Here is a 20,529-nt window from a genome sequence, read left to right on the forward strand (position 1 = left end):
TGAAGAACTGCTTGTTGCCAGCTGTTGCTGGTGTGTAGAGGGCTGGAGGGTGGGGCAGGAAGTGAGCAGTAATGGGAGGTAAGAGCAGACACCGAAACGGGTCAGAGCGCCAAGAATCCTGTGCGCCACGAAACACAGGATTTAGTTCTAGGGCCATTAACGGATTTATAACTATCCACTTTTGGCTAAAAATACCATTTAAATCTCCCTAAAGCAAACGCCCAGTTAATACATTCTCAGGAATATCATCCTTTGATTTAGTGTCTCTTGGTAAGAATGATGCATTAGTTCACAGAATTAATCTTTCAGGAGATACAAGGCCGTCAACTCTAAGCGATCCCTAGTCGTCTCAGGTGGGTCATCAGAGTTTCTTAAACCCAGGCATAGTGCTGATGGTTGAGCTTCACATTTCCGCGCCCAGCTCCAGCCCCCCCCCCCCGGAATAAACTGGGGGTTAGGAAGGCAATTGACGAAGGTGGGGTTGAGGTGCGAAAGGCTTTAAGAGGCTGAGCATATTTATTACATAGAGCTGAAGTCGGGTATCGAACTGTCTGCCACTTGAGAGACTGGCCAAACCTAAATGGCGCTTTACAGCCAATTTTCCTTCAGCGGCCTTATATCCCTTTTCCATCTTGACTTGTTTGTTCCCCAGGGTTCTCTTTTCAGGTCTCCTTTCTTCTTTCTCTTTCCCGCTTCGCGGGGGCCGGAGCTTGGGCTGGGACTTCGGAGAGCAGCAGGCGTGCGCCTCGTGGTTGATTGCTTGGCTAACAGTTACATCCTCCTCCTTGATCTTTCCCGCACCTGGCCGGGTCCTTCCACTGCTCGCCCTGTGGCCGGGCTGCTCCAGGAACCTCAAGCGGATGCGGCCACCCACCGGTGCCACGTCTCCGCCGCCAGCAGGCCAGCGCTTGCGTGGGCTCGGGGGCGGGGCGGCGCGGGGAGGCGGGCCTTGCTCGTGAGCGGCGCGGACGTGGCCCAATGGGTTACGCCGACGGTGGCCGCGCGGCGCGCGCCGAGGGGCGGGGCCCGGCAGCGGTTGCTGGCAGAGCCCTGGAGGCGGAGAAGGTTGTCGTTGCCTCGGCGGTCGCATCCACGGAAAAGGTGTCGGCGCCACCCCATTCCCGGACCCCGCCGATCGTCCCAGAGGCTCTCCTGTGCGCTCTCAGTGTTGCCAGCCGCCCGCCCCTCACCCTGCGGACCGCGCCTCCTGCATCATGTGCGGTAAGCGGGCCAGGGGGCGTGTTGCGGGGCGGTGCTGGGATACGGTGCGGGCGCTGCCGAGGCCCGAGGCGCAGGGTGGGAGCCGGGGCGCGGAGGGAGTGAAGTCGGGGTGATGGGCCGGGGACGTCCTGCGGCGGCCGGGGTGCCGGGGACCGACCTCTGCATGCGGGAGGAGGGGGGTGGTGGCCCCGAGGAGGACACTTGAGGTGGGCGCTCTAGAGGGGACCTGGGGGACCAACGGGGGCGGCTTTGCGAAGGGAGCCAAGAAGGAAGAGAAATGTCTGAATTGGAAAAGGGGAGAGGGCTGAGGGAACTGGGGTGTACAGGGGAGGAACATTCAGAAGGACCCACCAGGTGAATAGGACAACCTGTGGGACATCGGGTGAGGTCTCTTGGCCTTATCTTGCATTCTTCTGGGATTTACCTTTTTTTGTTTTCAAATTTATTTTATTTATTTTCAGTTGGTTTCTTTCGGTGAGGTCCAGTAGAAAAAATAGCCACGGCCAGCGCCAGGACAGTGGTATTTCATATTATCTTACTTCCTGCCACACCATCTCTACAGAAACCACTGCTGATCAATAATTTGGTGAATGGTCCTAGATATGATCCAACTGGTGGAAGAGGCCCGGAAATGGCCGTGCGATACATCATACACCATTTATCACTTCTTTGTGTACTCATTTAAAAGACTAGCTATGACAAATATTTGACTACATTTAACGAATCTTTTTCCTAGAACAGTTAAAAAAAATGTTAGGCCTTATTATTCCACCCCTATCTGTTTTGAGAGTTAGTCGTTTATTATTACCTAAAAGTGTTAATAAAAGGGATTGTTAGATTTATATCTGGCATGATTGGTATAGTTTAAAATTGGTAATAGTTTGGCCATTGTCAGTAAAAAGAATGGTGTTCTTACCTTTCTTATTGAAATGTACAACTGACCTTATCCCTGGAAGATAGAACACTTTTAAGGGAAGTAGGATTTTAATAAGAATTGAAACTCTCTGGGAAATTTAACTCTGCAGCCTTTAGCAAGAAGGAACTGAGCAGGAGGTGTATGTACTTATCAGCATATGTTTTTCCTGCATTTAACCTTATGCTAATTTCAGCTTCTGAAAGTGAGCAGGTTAAGGTTTAGAGTAGATCAGAAAATACACAGAAACATAAACAGCTATAAATAACTTGCTGAAATTTTTGTAGTAGAGCTGACTTTAGAATCAGTTATAATTCTGTAATGTCTAGTTAGTGTAGTCGTTTTGCAAGACACATGATTAATTTTGGAGTGGTGAAGTGGTGAATTTGCAAGCTGGCTAATCCCCACTGTGCTTCATTTAGTAATTAATTGTTCCTGAATGATGAGGTATCTTCTCATTCTGGTTGCAGGTCATTTCTTCGTCTCCTTCCAGGAAAAAGGGAGTAAAAGTAGAATAAAAGAAAAAAAATCAGATCTGGGTTAGAAAAGGTTCAGAAAAGGGTGAGGCTTGTAGGGTGGAGACTAAATGTTGAGAGTTTTTACACAGCCGGAATCCCCATTCCACAGAGTGTGAATTCCACAGACCCGGCTTTACTGCTGAGGAAAAAGGTTATAAAGAAAAAAAAAAAAGAACCAGAATTTGAGGCATTTTTAAGGTCTTGCTTTTGCCCAGACCAGAGTTTTGTATGATTCCAGGAATAGTGTCCAGAATTTATTTCTACTCCCTAATATAAATTCTGAAAATTAACTGTTAAGAAGACCAGAATTTGTCTTTATTTTCTTCCCACAGCTTAATCATTGAAAATAAAATTTCTAGGCAGAGAAATTGAGTGGAAAGAAGATGAGAAGATATGGGAAAATGTTGTAGCGGTTTACCTTCTGATTATCTGTTGTCTATTAAAGTTTTTCTACAAGATTGTTTTTGTTTTAGTATTCTAAAATGTTAAAGCATAAGAATGAGGGTTGAAGGTCTCAGATTCTTTGATTGTTTTTTTCAATCAGATAACTGATAGAACTGTTCCATTGTTTATCAGAGAGTGTTGGAATGTTAGTGTTAATCAGAAGAAAAAAGATTCTGTGGTCAAGGAAATTTGGGAAGGAACAGATTAAACATTGTTGAACAGTTGTTTTTTGTTTTTGTTTTTGTTTTTTTAAATTGGAGGACTTTTTGGAACCTTTAACATGCTAATACACATTGTGAATCTCCCCGAGAAAATAACATATGTCTATTTTCCAAACTTATTTTTACGTGTTATACTTGGTTCTTTGGAATAGACTTTGCCCTTTTTATTTGTATTTTCTTTGGGTTTGGTGAGAGGGTGTCAAGTCATATAAGCTACCCACCCCTTCGAACAGATTTTGCTGTTGTTTTTATAAGTGTGAGATTATACCCTTCTGATCTGGTGGTGTATATATATGGAAGTTTTGTAAATAAGGTCGTATTTAAAAGCAGTGAGTGAACTTCCAATTAAAAGTATCCTGAAATGAATCTTTAAAAGTGTTTTTGGAATTACACTGTCTAATGGCTTTGGGGATAATTGAGAGATATGGAGACTGGCTGCTAGACTTAGTCATAAAATCAGTACTATTAACATCCTTAGAAATCATACTGAAAAATGTAGTTGTAAGAGAAATAATTAAGTGCTTAATAAGCATTTTCCCAGTTGAGTTCTCTGGAAAGGGAAAAGATAGTAGGTGCTTACATTGATGGAATTGAGGGGTAGAAAATGGGAAAGGGTTTTGTCACACACAATTTTGAGAAATTCTGCTCTTGGAGGGTCATAATTAGCAATGGTAAACGTTCTACAAGTTAATGTTAACTTTGTTTAATCAGTGTTTCTTAAGCCTTTAATTATGATATCTTTCTTTCTTCCCATCCCTACATAGATCCTGTGAAGCAGTGTTCTGTTTCTGTGGTTTGGGAAATTTTGACTGTAAATTTCAGGCACCTAGAAAAAGTTAGAAGATACTTTAGATATTTGAAAGTGTTGGCTTTATACTGGGCATCCTGCCCATAGTCCTTGGCCTGTCTGTTCCTTAAGTTTGTATCTAGCTGATGATACAACAGATTTTCTTGTGTGTCAGGAGCTAACAAAAGCGAGGAAACAACGTCTTTCACAGTCTTTGCAAATTGGTTCTGCTATGGCAGATGCTCTCCTTCAGGATTTAACCCTCCTACCAAGATCAGCCCAAGGCAGATGTGAAGAGCAAGGTCCTCTTTGTCTTTTCTGAACCTGGATTTTGTCCTGGCCTGCTGCTTGCTTGTGGCCTTAAGAAATCTCCCCATTACAGAATTTAAAATGCCCCCTTCTACTTCCTAAGAAATAGCACCCTCCAGGGGTGCTCTACTGTATGACTTTAAAGCAGGTAATCATTTGCCCTGGGCCTGCTTTGACTTAATTGTTTCTTACACCTGCTTTAGCTTTTTGCAAGCTTCTTCTGTCTGTAGGGTATGCTTTGGGAGGGTGAGCCTGAGACAATTTTCCTGGTACAATCTTTATGGCTGCTGCCTGATAGATTGGCATCTGGCATCAGTATATGGGCACACCAGTATGCACTGAGGTTACTCTGTTGCCTCTGGTACAAGGCCAGGGACCCACACTGGGAGTGCAGGCTGGCTCTGCACCATACCTGGGAGGGGGTGGGGCAGAGGCCAGCAAGGTGTCAGGAGCTTCTACAATTTTTTTTTTTTTTTTTTTTTTTTTTTTAATTTTTATTTTTATTTTTTTATTTTTTTTTTTAATCATCATTTTATTGAGATATATTCACATACCACGCAGTCATACAAAACAAATTGTACTTTCGATTGTTTACAGTACCATTACATAGTTGTACATTCATCACCTAAATCAATCCCTGACACCTTCATTAGCACACACACAAAAATAACAAGATTAATAATTAGAGTGAAAAAGAGCAATTGAAGTAAAAAAGAACACTAGGTACCTTTGTCTGATTGTTTGCTTCCCCTACTTTTCTACACATCGATCCATAAACTAGACAAAGTGGAGTTTGGTCCTTATGGCATTCCCAATCCCACTGTCACCCCTCATAAGCTACATTTTTATACAACTGTCTTCGAGATTCATGGGTTCTGGGTTGTAGTTTAATAGTTTCAGGTTTCCACCACCAGCTACCCCAATTCTTTAGAACCTAAAAAAGGTTGTCTAAAGTGTGCGTAAGAGTGCCCACCAGAGTGATCTCTCGGCTCGTTTTGGAATCTCTCTGCCACTGAAGCTTATTTCATTTCCTTTCACATCCCCCTTTTGGTCAAGAAGATGTTCTCCATCCCACGATGCCGGGTCTACATTCCTCCCCGGGAGTCATATTCCACGTTGCCAGGGAGATTCACTTCCCTGGGTGTCTGATCCCACGTAGGGGGGAGGGCAGTGATTTCACCTTTCAAGTTGGCTTAGCCAGAGAGAGAGGGCCACATCTGAGCAACAAAGAGGCATTCAGGAGGAGACTCTTAGGCACAAATACAGGGAGGCCTAGCCTCTCCTTTGCAGCAACCGTCTTCCCAAGGGCAAAACCCATGGCAGAGGGCTCAACCCATCAAACCACCAGTCCCCCATGTCTGCGGCCATGCCAGCAACCATGGAGGTGGGGCAGGCGAATACCCCCGCATTCTCCACAGGCTCCTCAAGGGGGCATTACATCGTTTTTTTTTTTTTTTTTTTTTTTTTTTTCCTTGTTTGTCTTTTTTCTTTTTTTTTTTTTTTTAACTTTCCCTTCTTTTTTCAAATCAACTGTATGAAAAAAAAAGTTAAAAAGAAAACAAACATACAATAAAAGAACATTTCAAAGAGACTATAGCAAGGGAGTAAGAAAAAGACAACTAACCTAAGATAACTGCTTAACTTCCAACATGTTCCTACTTTACCCCAAGAAAGTTACATACTATAGCAACATTTCAGTGAACTTGTTCCTACTACATCCATCAGAAATTAACAGACCATAGTCATTTCTGGGCATCCCCAGAACGTTAAATAGCTTATCTGTTCTTCTTGGATTATTGTTCCCCCTTCCTTAATTGCTCTCTACTGCTAGTTCCCCTACATTCTACATTATAAACCATTTGTTTTACATTTTTCAAAGTTCACATTAGTGGTAGCATATAATATTTCTCTTTTTGTGCCTGGCTTATTTCGCTCAGCATTATGTCTTCAAGGTTCATGCATGTTGTCATATGTTTCACCAGATCATTCCTTCTTACTGCCGCGTAGTATTCCATCGTGTGTATATACCACATTTTATTTATCCACTCATCTGTTGATGGACATTTGGGTTGTTTCCATCTCTTGGCAATTGTGAATAATGCTGCTATGAACATTGGCGTGCAGATATCTGTTCGTGTCACTGCTTTCCGATCTTCCGGGTATATCCCGAGAAGTGCAATCGCTGGATCGAATGGTAGCTCTATCTCTAGTTTTCTAAGGAACTGCCAGACTGACTTCCAGAGTGGCTGAACCATTATACAGTCCCACCAACAATGAATAAGAGTTCCAATTTCTCCACATCCCCTCCAGCATTTGTAGTTTCCTGTTTGTTTAATGGCAGCCATTCTAACCGGTGTTAGATGGTATCTCATTGTGGTCTTAATTTGCATCTCTCTAATAGCTAGTGAAGCTGAACATTTTTTCATGTGTTTCTTGGCCATTTGTATTTCCTCTTCAGAGAACTGTCTTTTCATATCTTTTGCCCATTTTATAATTGGGCTGTCTGTACTATTGTCATTGAGTTGTAGGATTTCTTTGTATATGCAAGATATCAGTCTTTTGTCAGATACATGGTTTCCAAAAATTTTTTCCCATTGAGTTGGCTGCCTCTTTACCTTTTTGAGAAATTCCTTTGAGGTGCAGAAACTTCTAAGCTTGAGGAGTTCCCATTTATCTATTTTCTCTTTTGTTGCTTGTGCTTTGGGTGTAAAGTCTAGGAAGTGGCCTCCTAATACAAGGTCTTGAAGATGTTTTCCTACATTATCTTCTAGGAGTTTAATGGTACTTTCTTTTATATTGAGATCTTTGGTCCATTTTGAGTTAATTTTTGTGTAGGGGGTGAGGTAGGGGTCCTCTTTCATTCTTTTGGATATGGATATCCAACTCTCCCAGCCCCATTTGTTGAAAAGACCATTATGGCTCAGTTCGGTGACTTTGGGGGCCTTATCAAAGATCAGTCGGCCATAGATCTGAGGGTCTATCTCTGAATTCTCAATTCGATTCCATTGATCTATATGTCTATCTTTGTGGAAGTACCATGCTGTTTTGGCAACTGTGGCTTTATAATAAGCTTCAAAGTCAGGGAGTGTAAGTCCTCCCACTTCGTTTTTCTTTTTTAAAGTGTCTTTAGCAATTCGAGGCATCTTCCCTTTCCAAATAAATTTGATAACTAGCTTTTCCAAGTCTGCAAAGTAGGTTGTTGGAATTTTGATTGGGATTGCATTGAATCTGTAGATGAGTTTGGGTAGAATTGACATCTTAATGACATTTAGCCTTCCTATCCATGAACATGGAATATTTTTCCATCTTTTAAGGTCCCCTTCTATTTCTTTTAGTAGAGTTATGTAGTTTTCTTTGTATAGGTCTTTTACATCTTTGGTTAAGTTTATTCCTAGGTACTTGATTTTTTTAGTTGCTATTGAAAATGGTATCTTTTTCTTGAGTGTCTCTTCAGTTTGTTCATTTCTAGCATATAGAAACATTACTGACTTATGTGCATTAATCTTGTATCCCGCTACTTTGCTAAATTTGTTTATTAGCTCTAGTAGGTGTATCGTTGATTTCTCAGGGTTTTCTAGATATAAGATCATATCATCTGCAAACAATGACAGTTTTACTTCTTCTTTTCCAATTTGGATGCCTTTTATTTCTTTGTCTTGCTGGATTGCCCTGGCTAGCACTTCCAGCACAATGTTGAATAACAGTGGTGACAGCGGGCATCCTTGTCTTGTTCCTGATCTTAGAGGGAAGGCTTTCAGTCTCTCACCATTGAGTACTATGCTGGCTGTGGGTTTTTCATATATGCTCTTTATCATGTTGAGGAAGTTTCCTTCAATTCCTACCTTTTGAAGTGTTTTTATCAAAAACGGATGTTGGATTTTGTCAAATGCTTTTTCAGCATCTATTGAGATGATCAATTGATTTTCCCTTTCGAGTTTTTAATGTGTTGTAATACATTGATTGTTTTTCTTATGTTGAACCATCCTTGCATGCCTGGAATGAACCCCACTTGGTCATGGTGTATGATTTTTTTAATGTGTCTTTGGATTCGATTTGCAAGTATTTTGTTGAGGATTTTTGCATCTATATTCATTAGGGAGATTGGCCGGTAGTTTTCCTTTTTTGTAGCATCTTTGCCTGGTTTTGGTATTAGATTGATGTTAGCTTCATAAAATGAATTAGGTAGTGTTCCATTTTTTTCAATGTTTTGAAAGAGTTTGAGTAAGATTGGTGTCAGTTCTTTCTGGAAAGTTTGGTAGAATTCCCCTGTGAAGCCATCTGGCCCTGGGCATTTATTTGTGGGAAGATTTTTGATGACTGATTGGATCTCTTTGCTTGTGATGGGTTGGTTGAGGTCTTCTATTTCTTCTCTGGTCAGTCTAGGTTGTTCATATGTTTCCAGGAAATTGTCCATTTCTTCTACATTATCCAGTTTGTTGCCATACAGTTGTTCATAATATCCTCTTATAATTTTTTTAATTTCTTCAGGATCTGCAGTTATGTCACCTTTTTCATTCATTATTTTGTTTATATGGGTCTTCTCTCTTTTTGATTTTGTCAGTCTAGCTAGGGGCTTGTCAATCTTGTTGATCTTCTCAAAGAACCAACTTTTGGTGATATTTATCCTTTCTATTGTTTTTTTGTTCTCTATGTCATTTATTTCTGCTTTAATCCTTGTTATTTCTTTTCTTGTACTTGGTTTAGGATTGGTTTGCTGTTCATTTTCTAGCTTCTTCAGTTGATCCATTAGTTCTTTGATTTTGGCTCTTTCTTCCTTTTTAATATATGCGTTTAGTGCTATAAATTTCCCCCTTAGCACTGCTTTTGCTGCATCCCATAGGTTTTGGTATGTTGTGTTCTCATTTTCATTCGTCTCTATATATTTAGCAATTTCTCTTGCTATTTCTTCTTTAACCCACTGATTGTTTAGGAGTGTGTTGTTTAACCTCCAGGTATTTGTGAATTTTCTAAGTCTCTGATGGTTATTGACTTCTAATTGTATTCCATTGTGGTCAGAGAATGTGCTTTGAATAATTTCAATCTTTTTAAATTTATTGAGGCTTGTTTTATGTCCCAGCATATGATCTATTCTGGAGAAGGTTCCGTGAGCACTAGAAAAGTATGTGTATCCTGTTGATTTGGGATGTAATGTCCTGTAGATGTCTGTTAAATCTAATTCATTTATCAGATTGTTTAGGTTTTCAATTTCCTTATTGGTCTTCTGTCTGGTTGATCTATCTATAGGAGAGAGTGATGTGTTGAAGTCTCCCACAATTATTGTGGAAACATCAATTGCTTCCTTTAGTTTTGCCAATGTTTCTCTCATGTATTTTGTGGCACCTTGATTGGGTGCATAGACATTTACGATTGTTATTTCTTCTTGCTGAATTGCCCCTTTTATTAGTATGTAGTGGCCTTCTTTGTCTCTCAAAACATCCCTGCATTTGAAGTCTATTTTATCTGAGATTAATATTGCTACACCTGCTTTCTTTTGGCTGTAGCTTGCATGAAATATTTTTTTCCATCCTTTCACTTTCAGTTTCTTTGTGTCCCTGTGTCTAAGATGAGTCTCTTGTATGCAACATATTGATGGTTCATTTTTTTTGATCCATTCTGCGAATCTATATCTTTTAATTGGGGAGTTTAATCCATTTACATTCAACGTTAAAACCGTGAAGGCATTTCTTGAATCGGCCATCTTATCCTTTGGATTATGTTTGCCATATTTTTCCCTCTCTCTATTAATATCCTTTATTGTACCCATACCGAATCTCTTTAGTACTGAACCTTTCTCCAGGTCTCTCTGTCCTGTCTTTGTTTCTCTGTCTGTAGGGCTCCCTTTAGTATCTCCAGTAGGGCAGGTCTCTTGTTAGCAAATTCTCTCAGCATTTCTTTGTCTGTGAAAAATTTAAGCTCTCCCTCAAATTTGAAGGAGAGCTTTGCTGGATAAAGTATTCTTGGCTGGAAATTCCTCTCACTCAGAATTTTAAATATATCGTGCCACTGCCTTCTCGCCTCCATGGTGGCTGCTGAGTAGTCACTACTTAGTCTTATGCTGTTTCCTTTGTATGTGGTGAATTGCTTTTCTCTTGCTGCTTTCAGAACTTGCTCCTTCTCTTCTATGTTTGACAGTGTGATCAGTATATGTCTCGGAGTGGGTTTTTTTGGATTTATTCTATTTGGAGTTCGCTGAGCATTTATGATTTGTGTATTTATGTTGTTTAGAAGATTTGGGAAGTTTTCCCCAACAATTTCTTTGAATACTCTTCCTAGACCTTTACCCTTTTCTTCCCCTTCTGGGACACCAATGAGTCTTATATTCGGACGTTTCATATTATCTATCATATCCCTGAGGTCCATTTCGAGTTTTTCAATTTTTTTCCCCATTCTTTCTTTTATGTTTTCATTTTCCATTCTGTCATCTTCCAGGTCACTGATTCGTTGTTCAACTTCCTCTAGTCTTGTACTATGAGTGTCCAGAATCTTTTTAATTTGGTCAACAGTTTCTTTAATTTCCATAAGATCATCCATTTTTTTATTTAGTCTTGCAATGTCTTCTTTATGCTCTTCTAGGGTCTTCTTGATTTCCTTCATATCCCGTACTAGGGTCTCATTGTTCATCTTTAGTTCTTTGAGTAGCTGCTCTAGGTGTGTCTCTTCTGGTCTTTTGATTTGGGTGCTTGGGCTTGGGTTATCCATATCGTCTGGTTTTTTCATATGCTTTATAATTTTCTGTTGTTTTTGGCCTCGTGGCATTTGCTGACCTTGATAGGGTTCTTTTAGGGTTTGTAGACCAGTTGAAGTCCTTATCTCTAATTTATCAGATCTACAGCTTCGTGGAGTACACTTTCTCTAACTAACCAGCAGGTGGCGTCCACGAGCCACCTGTTCTCCACAAGCCAGATCTCCCCTGCTTAGCCTTTTTGGTGAGTGGGGGAGTGAGTCTTGTGGGGCCCAATTGGTGTCCCAAGCTTGCGTGTGTAGTTGGTGTTGCCTGCCCTGTATGTGGGGCGTGTTTCTGGGCAGTCGGGGAGGGGGGGTGGCCGTAACAATCAAATCTCCCTGATGATCCTAGAGTTTTAAAGCTACTGCAATAGTCTAATCCTTCAGTTCAGTCCTGCCACAGTTTGTCTCTGCCACTGACCCACAAGTCTTTGGTATTGGCGTATGGCTCCTGAGACTTGCAAGTGGGCCCCTCTTCCAGGCTGTGCACCCCGGGTCCTCTGTTGAGGGATGACTGTGCTATGTCGCAGGTGAGTGCCGTCCCCCCAGGGCAGTTCTGGGCTGCTGGGCTGTGTTGGGAGGCTCCCAGTCTGCTCAAATGATGGCTGAATGGGGCTCTGTTAATTCACACTGCTCCCCCTTCCCAGCTCTGGGACATTCAGCTGAGGTTGCAGGGAAGGCTAATGTCCACGCCCAGTTTTGTGGTGTGTGCCTGTTATTTGAAGCACTTCCGTCACACTGGGTTGTCTGGGGCAGCTCTGGGCTATGGGGCTGGCGATGGGCAGGAGTGTTTCCTGTCCACCAGGATGGTGGCTGTGAGCGGACACCCCCCTTTTCTTGGGAAGTTGTGTTGTTTAGTGAATTTTCTCAGCCACTGGATTATTGCCTTTTGTCTCAGAGCTCTCTTAGTTCTGCTCTTGACTTGACGTGCCCAAATTTCAATTCTTTGAAGCTTTCTGTATTGAGCTTCTTAGAGTAATTGTTTTAGAAAAAGCAAAAAGGATTTAAAAAAAAAAAAAAAAAAAAAAAAAAAACGGCCCTCCTCAGAGATCTAATGGGTTATTGAAATGCTAATAGACAAAGCAACCAGGGCCATTAAGGAAAAGTGCCCAGGGCAGAGAGATCAGCCTTGCTTCGGGATTTGCATATGCGCCTCAAGGCCTGATCTCCGCCCTTCCCCTTTCTGTGTTCACCAGAACTCCAAAAATCCTCTGCTTTTATTTTGGAGTTTTTCGTGTTGTTTTTTTTCTATGCCTGTCTCCTCTCTGCTGGGCTGGCTGCTCTCAGAGTCTCTGGTGTCTGGCCTCAGTCTATCTATGGTTGGAGTTTGAATCAGTAGAATGAGTTTCCGGTAAGAGCAGCCACTGCAATTCTCCCTTCTCCTTCCTGGAGCTGACAGCCCCTCCTCCCCCGGGACTGAGCCTGGCAGGGAGGGGCGCGGGTCCCCTGGCCGCAAAAACTTACAGATTTCGCTGATCTCAGCAGTTCCACGTTTTCATGAGTGTTGTATGAAGTATGCCCAAAGACAGATTGCTCTGTGGTGTCCAGTCCACGCAGTTCCTGGCTTTTTACCTACTTTCCTGGAGGAGTAACTAAAACATACAGCTCACCAGTCTGCCATCTTGCCCCGCCTCTCTTGAATCGCTTCTACAATTTTTAAAGCTATATTTTCTTGATTCAGTCCTTGCCCAGTTACCAAAACCCTTTAACTGTTTTCCACAGTTTGGAGGAAGATGGCTCTGCCAGTGTTTTTTAGTTTTTCAAAGATGCCGTTGGTGAATGTCACCCTGGAGTGTCCTGGTTGCCCAGACTGTTTCTGCACCAAGATCGTTTTCCTCAGTGGGGACTGTTGACTTGCAGCCATCATAGTGTCATTAGATGTTTTAGCTTAGACTAGTCCTGTCCAAGCACCCCTGAACTCCTCCAAAATAGAGCACGTGAGCCAGGCTGGACTCTGCTGAGTAGCCCGTAAGGTATTACTTTTACCTGCAGAATTACTTTTCTTAAAAGAGAGATGGTTTGGTATTGAACTTTTCTGTATGTGCTGCATTATTGGGATTTGGCAGCTCTGGATTTCCTCTTCACGACCTCCTGGAGCACTTCAGACTGCAAACAGACTACCTGTGAACTGTGTATTTTATTAGTTAATGGTTTTCAAATGAGCCAGAGTGTATCCTCCTTTAGTAGATTATTTAGTTGATACTAATCACAGAGGTGGTGGGGTGTACCACTTGAGGGTCAGGGTGCTTTAGCACATTTATAGTATATATATATATTTTTTTTGGAAAAGATTTGCAATCTGTGTCTTGTCTCATAATGATCTTATAAAATACTTATTTGAGCTTCACTGATAGTTTCTTTATGTGTTTTATCTTTATCAAAAGTCAGTTACACATAAGGGAGAAAAAATTTGAAACACATAAAAATGTGATTTGCAATTACGTTATTGGTTTGGTTTGTTCATACCACAATTATTTTTACAAATGCAACAGCAGTTGCTCTTTGAAGGAACAACAGTAACAAGAAAAACCCCACACACCGCCTGCCTCTGAATTAAACGTGCCTGCACTTGGTCTCAGAGCTCTGCTGCCCTCTAGTGGTTATATCATGAAGAACCTTTGGCATTTTGACAACTGCTCACTGCTGCTGCTCCCCCACTTCTGCAGCGGTACATCCCATTAACAACCTTGTGTTTGCTTCCTTGTCTTCATTGCTGGGCTTTGAGGTTGGGAATCTATTTTTAGCTATCTCTGGAATATTGGCTATTTCACTTAATTTCTATTTTTGTATCTATAAAATAGATGTCCTACCTTCCTTACAGGATTATGCTGTAAAAATAAGATGTTTGGATAAAACATGAAAACCTTGCATCTTTACAAATGTAAGGTTTTTGTTTTTAGTCTGGATGAAACACAGGATTTTTATAAGTCTTTGGCCGCCTGGTACTACCTTTTTGGGAAAGTGCAAACAATAGTTTTGGATTTTAGTTTAGTTTTGAAATGCAACTTTCCTTTTTTTTGAAGGGTATGGTAGTTTATATGAAAAAATTGTACTCTGCTGGGCATGGTGATGAGCATACATGTAATGATGGCTAGTCTCTTGACTATGAACAAGGTACTATTTTTGTATGCGGAAATGCTTCAGTAGAACCAAGCTGTTAGAAATAAAGATATCTTTTGAAATAGAAAGGTACACTAGTCTTTCTTGGAGTTCTGACCTTCAGAATTAATTTAATCCCCTTATGAATCACTGACATTTAGTGTGATGTAGATAAGAATAATGAAAGTTCTTTCATGAATAAACAGCTCAAACTTAGGTTTCCTTACATTTTAATCTTTACTTTTTATACATTTTAGCTATGACTGCCCTGTCCAAAGCACTAACATGGAAGACATGAGATAATTTCCATGCTGCCATTCCTAAATGTGAATTTCCTTCACTTGTGTTCAACTGCTTCTTTACTTTTCTGGTTCAGTTCACATTATACTAGTTCTTTTATTTCTAGTTTTGCTTATCTAAATGATTGCTCCTTTTCCATCAGTCCTCAAGAGGTGTTAACATGTCTTACAGTTATTTTTCTTTTGCTGGTGTCTAGTGAACAAGTAGTTCAAGACATTTTCTTATAGAATGGTTTTATATCTTCTTAGTCAATTTTTTCCTTTTTTCCTGTTCTTTAGGTTTTGAGTATTATGCACATCATTGATGTTTATAAGTTATTTATTTCTAAGTTTATTGATAGCATGGTCATTGGAAATAAAAATTATTCCACCTGTATAGAAACCCATACAGTTGCTCTGATGTTGCTTTAAATATCTACTTATGAAAACTTTTTCCTTTAAACATAGTACTGAGTATTTGGGACATAAACTTTAAATTTGTTGATTGAATAGTTTTTTGTTAAAAAAGACTTAACTAAATGGCAGTGTTGGATGGTAAATTGTTAGCCTTATAAGTTTTTTTGAAAAAACTAAACATTTATTTTGATATATTTGCCTCACTTTTTTTATACTTCTAAGAAATTAGTCTTTGAAGGAAAACCTTACTGCCTTTAAATGGTTTAAGATTTCTTTCTTTTGTTAAAGATGGTACCCAGTCTCAGTTTTTTTTTTTTTTTTTTTTTTTGGCATATCCTGGACATAATTTTCTCAATGAAAATTTGGATTTTGATACATTAACCAGAATTTTCCATTAACTATTTATTTACTTGCAGGTATATTTGCTTACTTAAACTACCATGTTCCTCGGACAAGACGAGAAATCTTGGAGACCCTAATTAAAGGCCTTCAGAGACTGGAGTACAGAGGATATGATTCTGCTGGTATTTTCTTTTTCAAAGTTTATGGGTTTCACCATGGTTTCTAAGTTGGCAGGTTTTTTTTTTTTTTAGGTGACTGTTATTTAGTATTACTTGTCTTGTTTTGGATAAATCTAAAATCTGAAGAATTTTTTTTTATCTTTTATCATCCTTAAAGGGTTTGTTTTTGTAATTTCAACTGTTTGGTATTCATAAATTGCTTCTTATGAGGATCATATTCTTCTTTTATTAAGAATGTTACTATATAAAACAAATCATCTATGGCATTTTCATGGTAGAATAAAATTTTTGAGAGCCTTACTCTATAAATTATCTTTTTTCTTTCCCGTATCTTTCATTTCTTTTTCTCCATGGATCCCATGCTTTTTTTTTAGCACAGAAACTTGTCTAAGACTCTTCTCTCTTAAACACATGACAGAAAAATAACTCTTTATCAACTTTCTGGTCTACTTTAACTCCGTCCCTTAACTGTGTCAAGGATCTCCAGATCCACCCCCATTTTCGATGGTTTGCTAGGAAGACTCAGAGGACTCAACATCCAGCTTAATCACAGCTGTGATTTATTACAGCAGAAAGATACAAAGCAAAATCAGCAAAGGGTAAAAGTGTTTGGGGCAAAGACTGGGGAAACCAGGTACACGCGTCCAGAGTTCCTCTGGTGGAGTTACACAGGATGTGCTTACCCAGCAATAAGTTGGGACAACCTGTGTGAAATGTGCTGTCCTGGAGGAGCTCATTTAGAGATGTGCTGCCCAAAGTTTTGCTTTGTTTTGTTTTGTTTTAATTAATATTTATTTTTTAAATTAGAGGAATTGTGAGTTTATAAAACAACCATGAAAATACAGAATTCCCATATGCCACCCTATTAGTAGCACCTTGTATTGGTATGTGGTAAATTTGTTACAATTGATAAAAGCATATTTTTGTAATTGTGCTATTTAACTATAGTCCATAGTTTAGTTTAGGATTGACTGTGTTGTACAATTCTATGGATTAAAAAAAAAAACTCCTACTCTAGTAAAATACATACAGCTTAAAATTTTCCCATTTAACCACATTCAAATATATAATTCAGTGCCATTAATTATGTTCTCAGTGCCCAAGGATTTTAACTGGGGGCTGGTCATGTAGGCATTCTCTGTCTAGCAAATACTAAAATTCCAGAGTCTTAGAAGGAAAGAAGGTATTCACATAAACCATGTTGTTTGCGCAAACAGTTTAGGACAATGAGCACTCTAAGCAGGGTGTGGGAACCGTTCTGAAATCCATGTTACCAGAGGCCCGCCGAAGGCCAGCCTTGCGAGCCAGCTTTTCTGAGGCTAGCAGTCTCAGGCCTGCTATGTTAACTTATTTCTGCATGCTTAACACTGACAGATTTAACAGGCATTTATTTTCTCTGACTTTCCTCAGTAATGAATTCTATTGACCACTCCTTTGTTCTGAAATTCTCTCCTTCCTTAGCTTCTCTGACTACACATCTTCTCATTTTCTTCCTAAGATGGTGATTCTTTGCTTTCTGCTTTGGGGCTGCTCTTCTACTACGACTTATTGCTGAAATGGTAATATTCCTCAAGATTCTTTCTTAGGCTTACTTTTCTTACTTTGTATCTTCTTGGGTGAGCTCTTATTTCATCAGCCTCTCCTATATGTTGGTGATTTGTAATCTATACCTCCAATCCACATGTATTTTCCAAACTGCAGACCTGTATTTCCAGTTGTTTCCTAGAATTTTCTTCAACGTTAGACCACAATTTCTTAAAATTTGCATGTTCAGAAATAAACTTGCTCCATTTCCTAGTCTGTTTTTCTGTGCTCCTTTTATCTGTGACCATTCAACAAGTCCCTTGGGCCTCACAGTATTCCAAAGGTCTCTCTCTTTTTCACTTTACATCCATTCAGTTCTGCTTTGAAATACCACTCAACTCTGTTCTCATTAACCACTATTTAAATCCGACCCTCTTCATTTTTGCTTTGCTCTGGCTATAATCTTTGACAGCTGGTTCCTTCCTCCCTTTCTTCACCTCCAGTCCATCATCTACCCTATTTTCAAAGAGAACTTTCTAGAAAATATTTTGACATGCCATTTCTCTGGTTGAACTCTTCAGTACTTTTCTAGTACCTTCAAGGCAACTTTTTCAAATTCCTTAGGAAGTTAAGTATGAGCTCAGGAGATAAATTCCCTGACATTCCCCTCTTATCATCCTTCTGAGGTAGGTGCCCATCTTTTGTGTTTCTCCACTGTATTCCAGTTGCAACCAGTAGTATTTTTATTATAACCTATAATTATGCTGTACTATGATTATTTTTCCATGTCTGTCTTCTCAATAGACTATTAGAAATTTGAGGATACTTTTGTGAGGACACTTCACTTTTGTCTCTAGCAGTTATCATGGTTCTTGACAAGTAATAGATGTTTAATAAATGTTGAATTAATAAATGAATGAATTAGTTGAAGTGTAATTTTTTAATTAAAAATTTTGCCTCACAGTGATAATCTCAGCAATGGCCAGTTTCTAAATTTTGCTTTAATACCTTTTGATGATTTAGGTGTGGGAGTTGATGGAGGCAATGACAAAGATTGGGAAGCCAATGCTTGCAAAATCCAGCTTATTAAGAAGAAAGGGAAAGTTAAGGCACTGGATGAAGAAGTTCACAGTAATGTATTCAGTTTGATTTTTGTCATCTCTCTCTCTTCCTTTTTCTCCCCTCCCTACCAAACTACCTTCCCCATAAACTGGGGGACCCATTTTAAGAAAAGTGAGTGTTAAAGTTGAAAGAGGGGGAAGAAAAGAAATTTTGTTGCTTACTGTCTGGAGTAGTTGTAAAACTTGTCTCTTTTAGTTATCTAGGCTCTATTAAAAACTTTTGCTTTGAAACTATCAAAACAAAGGGTTTTCTTAACAATGAAAAAGAAAAGAGCCTACTAAAGTTAAAGTAAAAGAACATTTCACCTTTAAAAAAAATTATCTCTGGCTTCAAAAATGATCATAGCATCTAGGGAAGGAAATTAGGTATTGTGTTTAGAGCAAGCTCAGTATCCTCACATGAAGTAGCTTCAGAACCACTGTTTTGAGGAAGGGCCTTTCATAGGACAAAAGATATTTTTAGTGCTGCCCTTATTCACATGTCTGCACTTATGGTTGCCTTCACTTTGGATTAAACGCCTAGCTTGGATGTACAGTCCATCTGAATGTTGCACCTTTTAGCAGGTCTGATGTAATCAGGTAAGTAATCCTGTTCCTCTCTCACTATATTCTTAACTTCCCTGGCACAAAGTAGTTGCCAAGAGAAACGTGCTCCATTAAAGAGGATAAACTTCTCAGTAGTTAGTTCATGACATTAGGCTTTTACATTTTACTTTTTCTTAAGAGACTTGAAACCAAAACAAAAACTTTGAAGTAGATTGATTGAAAAAATATTTTTAAAATTCTCCACAAAAACCAGGAAACAGCAAATGTTGTATATACCTACTCAAAATGGATGCCATCATATTGTAAAGGAGAAAAGTAGAAGAGGAAATGATGGATTTAGTCTTTAAAAAAAATGTCACATAAGCCACACAGTTAGCTACATTGCACTTGTTTGCCAAATTAAATTAATGTTTTACATATAATGTGGGTAAGATTAGCTAGGGACACAGCAGACAACTAACTAACTACACATCAAAAACTGTAGTATAAATTACTCTGTATACTATGTATACTGCACAAATGGCTAAATGCTAACATTTGTTAACTCTGAGTGGCTCTCTGTGTGCTTGTTTTTATTATTTCTAGCAAATTTCAATGTTTGAACTATTTTAAAAAGGGAAGAATGACATCTGAGAAAATGCCTAACCCAAACATTTGCACAAAGAGGTCAAGGAGTCACAGGGACAGGGAGGATAAGATAGAAGATGCAAACGGGGAAATCATTGAATGAGTACAGTTCAGAAAGGTCGAGGCAAAGGTAGGGAGTTAGCCTTAAAGGGAAAGAATACACTTTAGAGATCAAAAGTAAAGGAGAGATCAGTAGAACAGAGAAATATGAGATGATGGGGAGAAAGTAGAAGTTGAGGGACTGTAAGGTAGGATTAAGGAGCTATAAAAGATATAAAGAGCTGTTAGGGAGGTAAATGAGCTATCTGCTTAATGAATAAGGAACATGGATAATGTTCCTTTGGCAACAGTGAAATCATTATGGTAATTATGATGACTTTAAACTGGGTTCGGTTCTCAATTACAGAATATTTCGACTTTCTCCTATGTTGCTTGACAGCTTTGGGGGAAGAATACTGAATATGGGGATTATCTAGACATAAGGTTCAGCAAAGGGGTAACAGATACAGACGGAATAAGGAAGAGTCGAGACTTGGAAGTCATGATTAATTTATATGATACCTGAAATGTTTGTTGGGAGGAATGTGCTTATTGTCATAGCAGCAGTTTGTTCTTATCAAACATCAGATAATGCTCTTTTGTCAACAGTAAATAGTCATGGTAATTACCATGAATTTAAAATGGCCTCAGTTTAAAGAATTTTGTGACTTGTTAAAATGTTGCTTTACAGTTTGTGGGGGGAGGTATTGCTTTAATTGTATTTGTCTTAAAAATCCAAAGAAATGTTTTTACTGATTGCATTAGCCTGTTAAATGGTAATTCTTTACTTTTCCAAAGGTCATTTATCAGGACACCTTAATTATTTAGAAGACAAGTTAAGCCAGGAAAGAATACATGTCTGTTTTATCCAATGATTGGTTGTGTCATCTAACAAAAATTGGAGTTATCTGCTCTGCCCTGTACAGCTCTTAGACTTAGGATTCAAAGATAATATAGGTTGCTTTTGTAGAACTCAAATTCTTAGGGAAGCCAGATTGGCAGTATAATATAGTAAGTGCTGTAACAGTACAACAGAGTATACGGTTGTGAATTTAATCTCAGGCTCTGTGGAGTCAGCCAGATTTGGGTTCAGATCTTATCTCTACTTTTTACTAGTTATGACCTTTGGCACATGAGCTTTTTGAGCCTCAGTTTCTTTATCTGTAATATGTAGACAGTAGTACCCACTGCATAGACTGCTGTGAGGATTCAATAGTAAGA

At 39.4% G+C, this 20,529-nt stretch overlaps 1 protein-coding gene across 1 annotated transcript in view; it reads left to right on the forward strand.

The window, feature by feature from the left end:
• The first annotated feature begins 1,047 nt into the window (after positions 1-1,047).
• The window catches only part of GFPT1 (glutamine--fructose-6-phosphate transaminase 1), a 61,501-nt gene continuing 42,019 nt past the window's right edge, over positions 1,048-20,529 (forward strand). The window contains exons 1-3 of the mRNA XM_037806881.1: positions 1,048-1,221; positions 15,347-15,454; positions 17,999-18,106. Of these exons, the coding sequence (XP_037662809.1) occupies positions 1,215-1,221; positions 15,347-15,454; positions 17,999-18,106 (223 nt within the window). The 5' untranslated portion in view covers positions 1,048-1,214. The remainder of the gene's footprint in view (positions 1,222-15,346; positions 15,455-17,998; positions 18,107-20,529) is intronic.

The sequence above is a fragment of the Choloepus didactylus genome, chromosome 17 (genome assembly GCF_015220235.1).
Source record: "Choloepus didactylus isolate mChoDid1 chromosome 17, mChoDid1.pri, whole genome shotgun sequence".
In the NCBI taxonomy this organism is placed as follows: domain Eukaryota; kingdom Metazoa; phylum Chordata; class Mammalia; order Pilosa; family Megalonychidae; genus Choloepus; species Choloepus didactylus.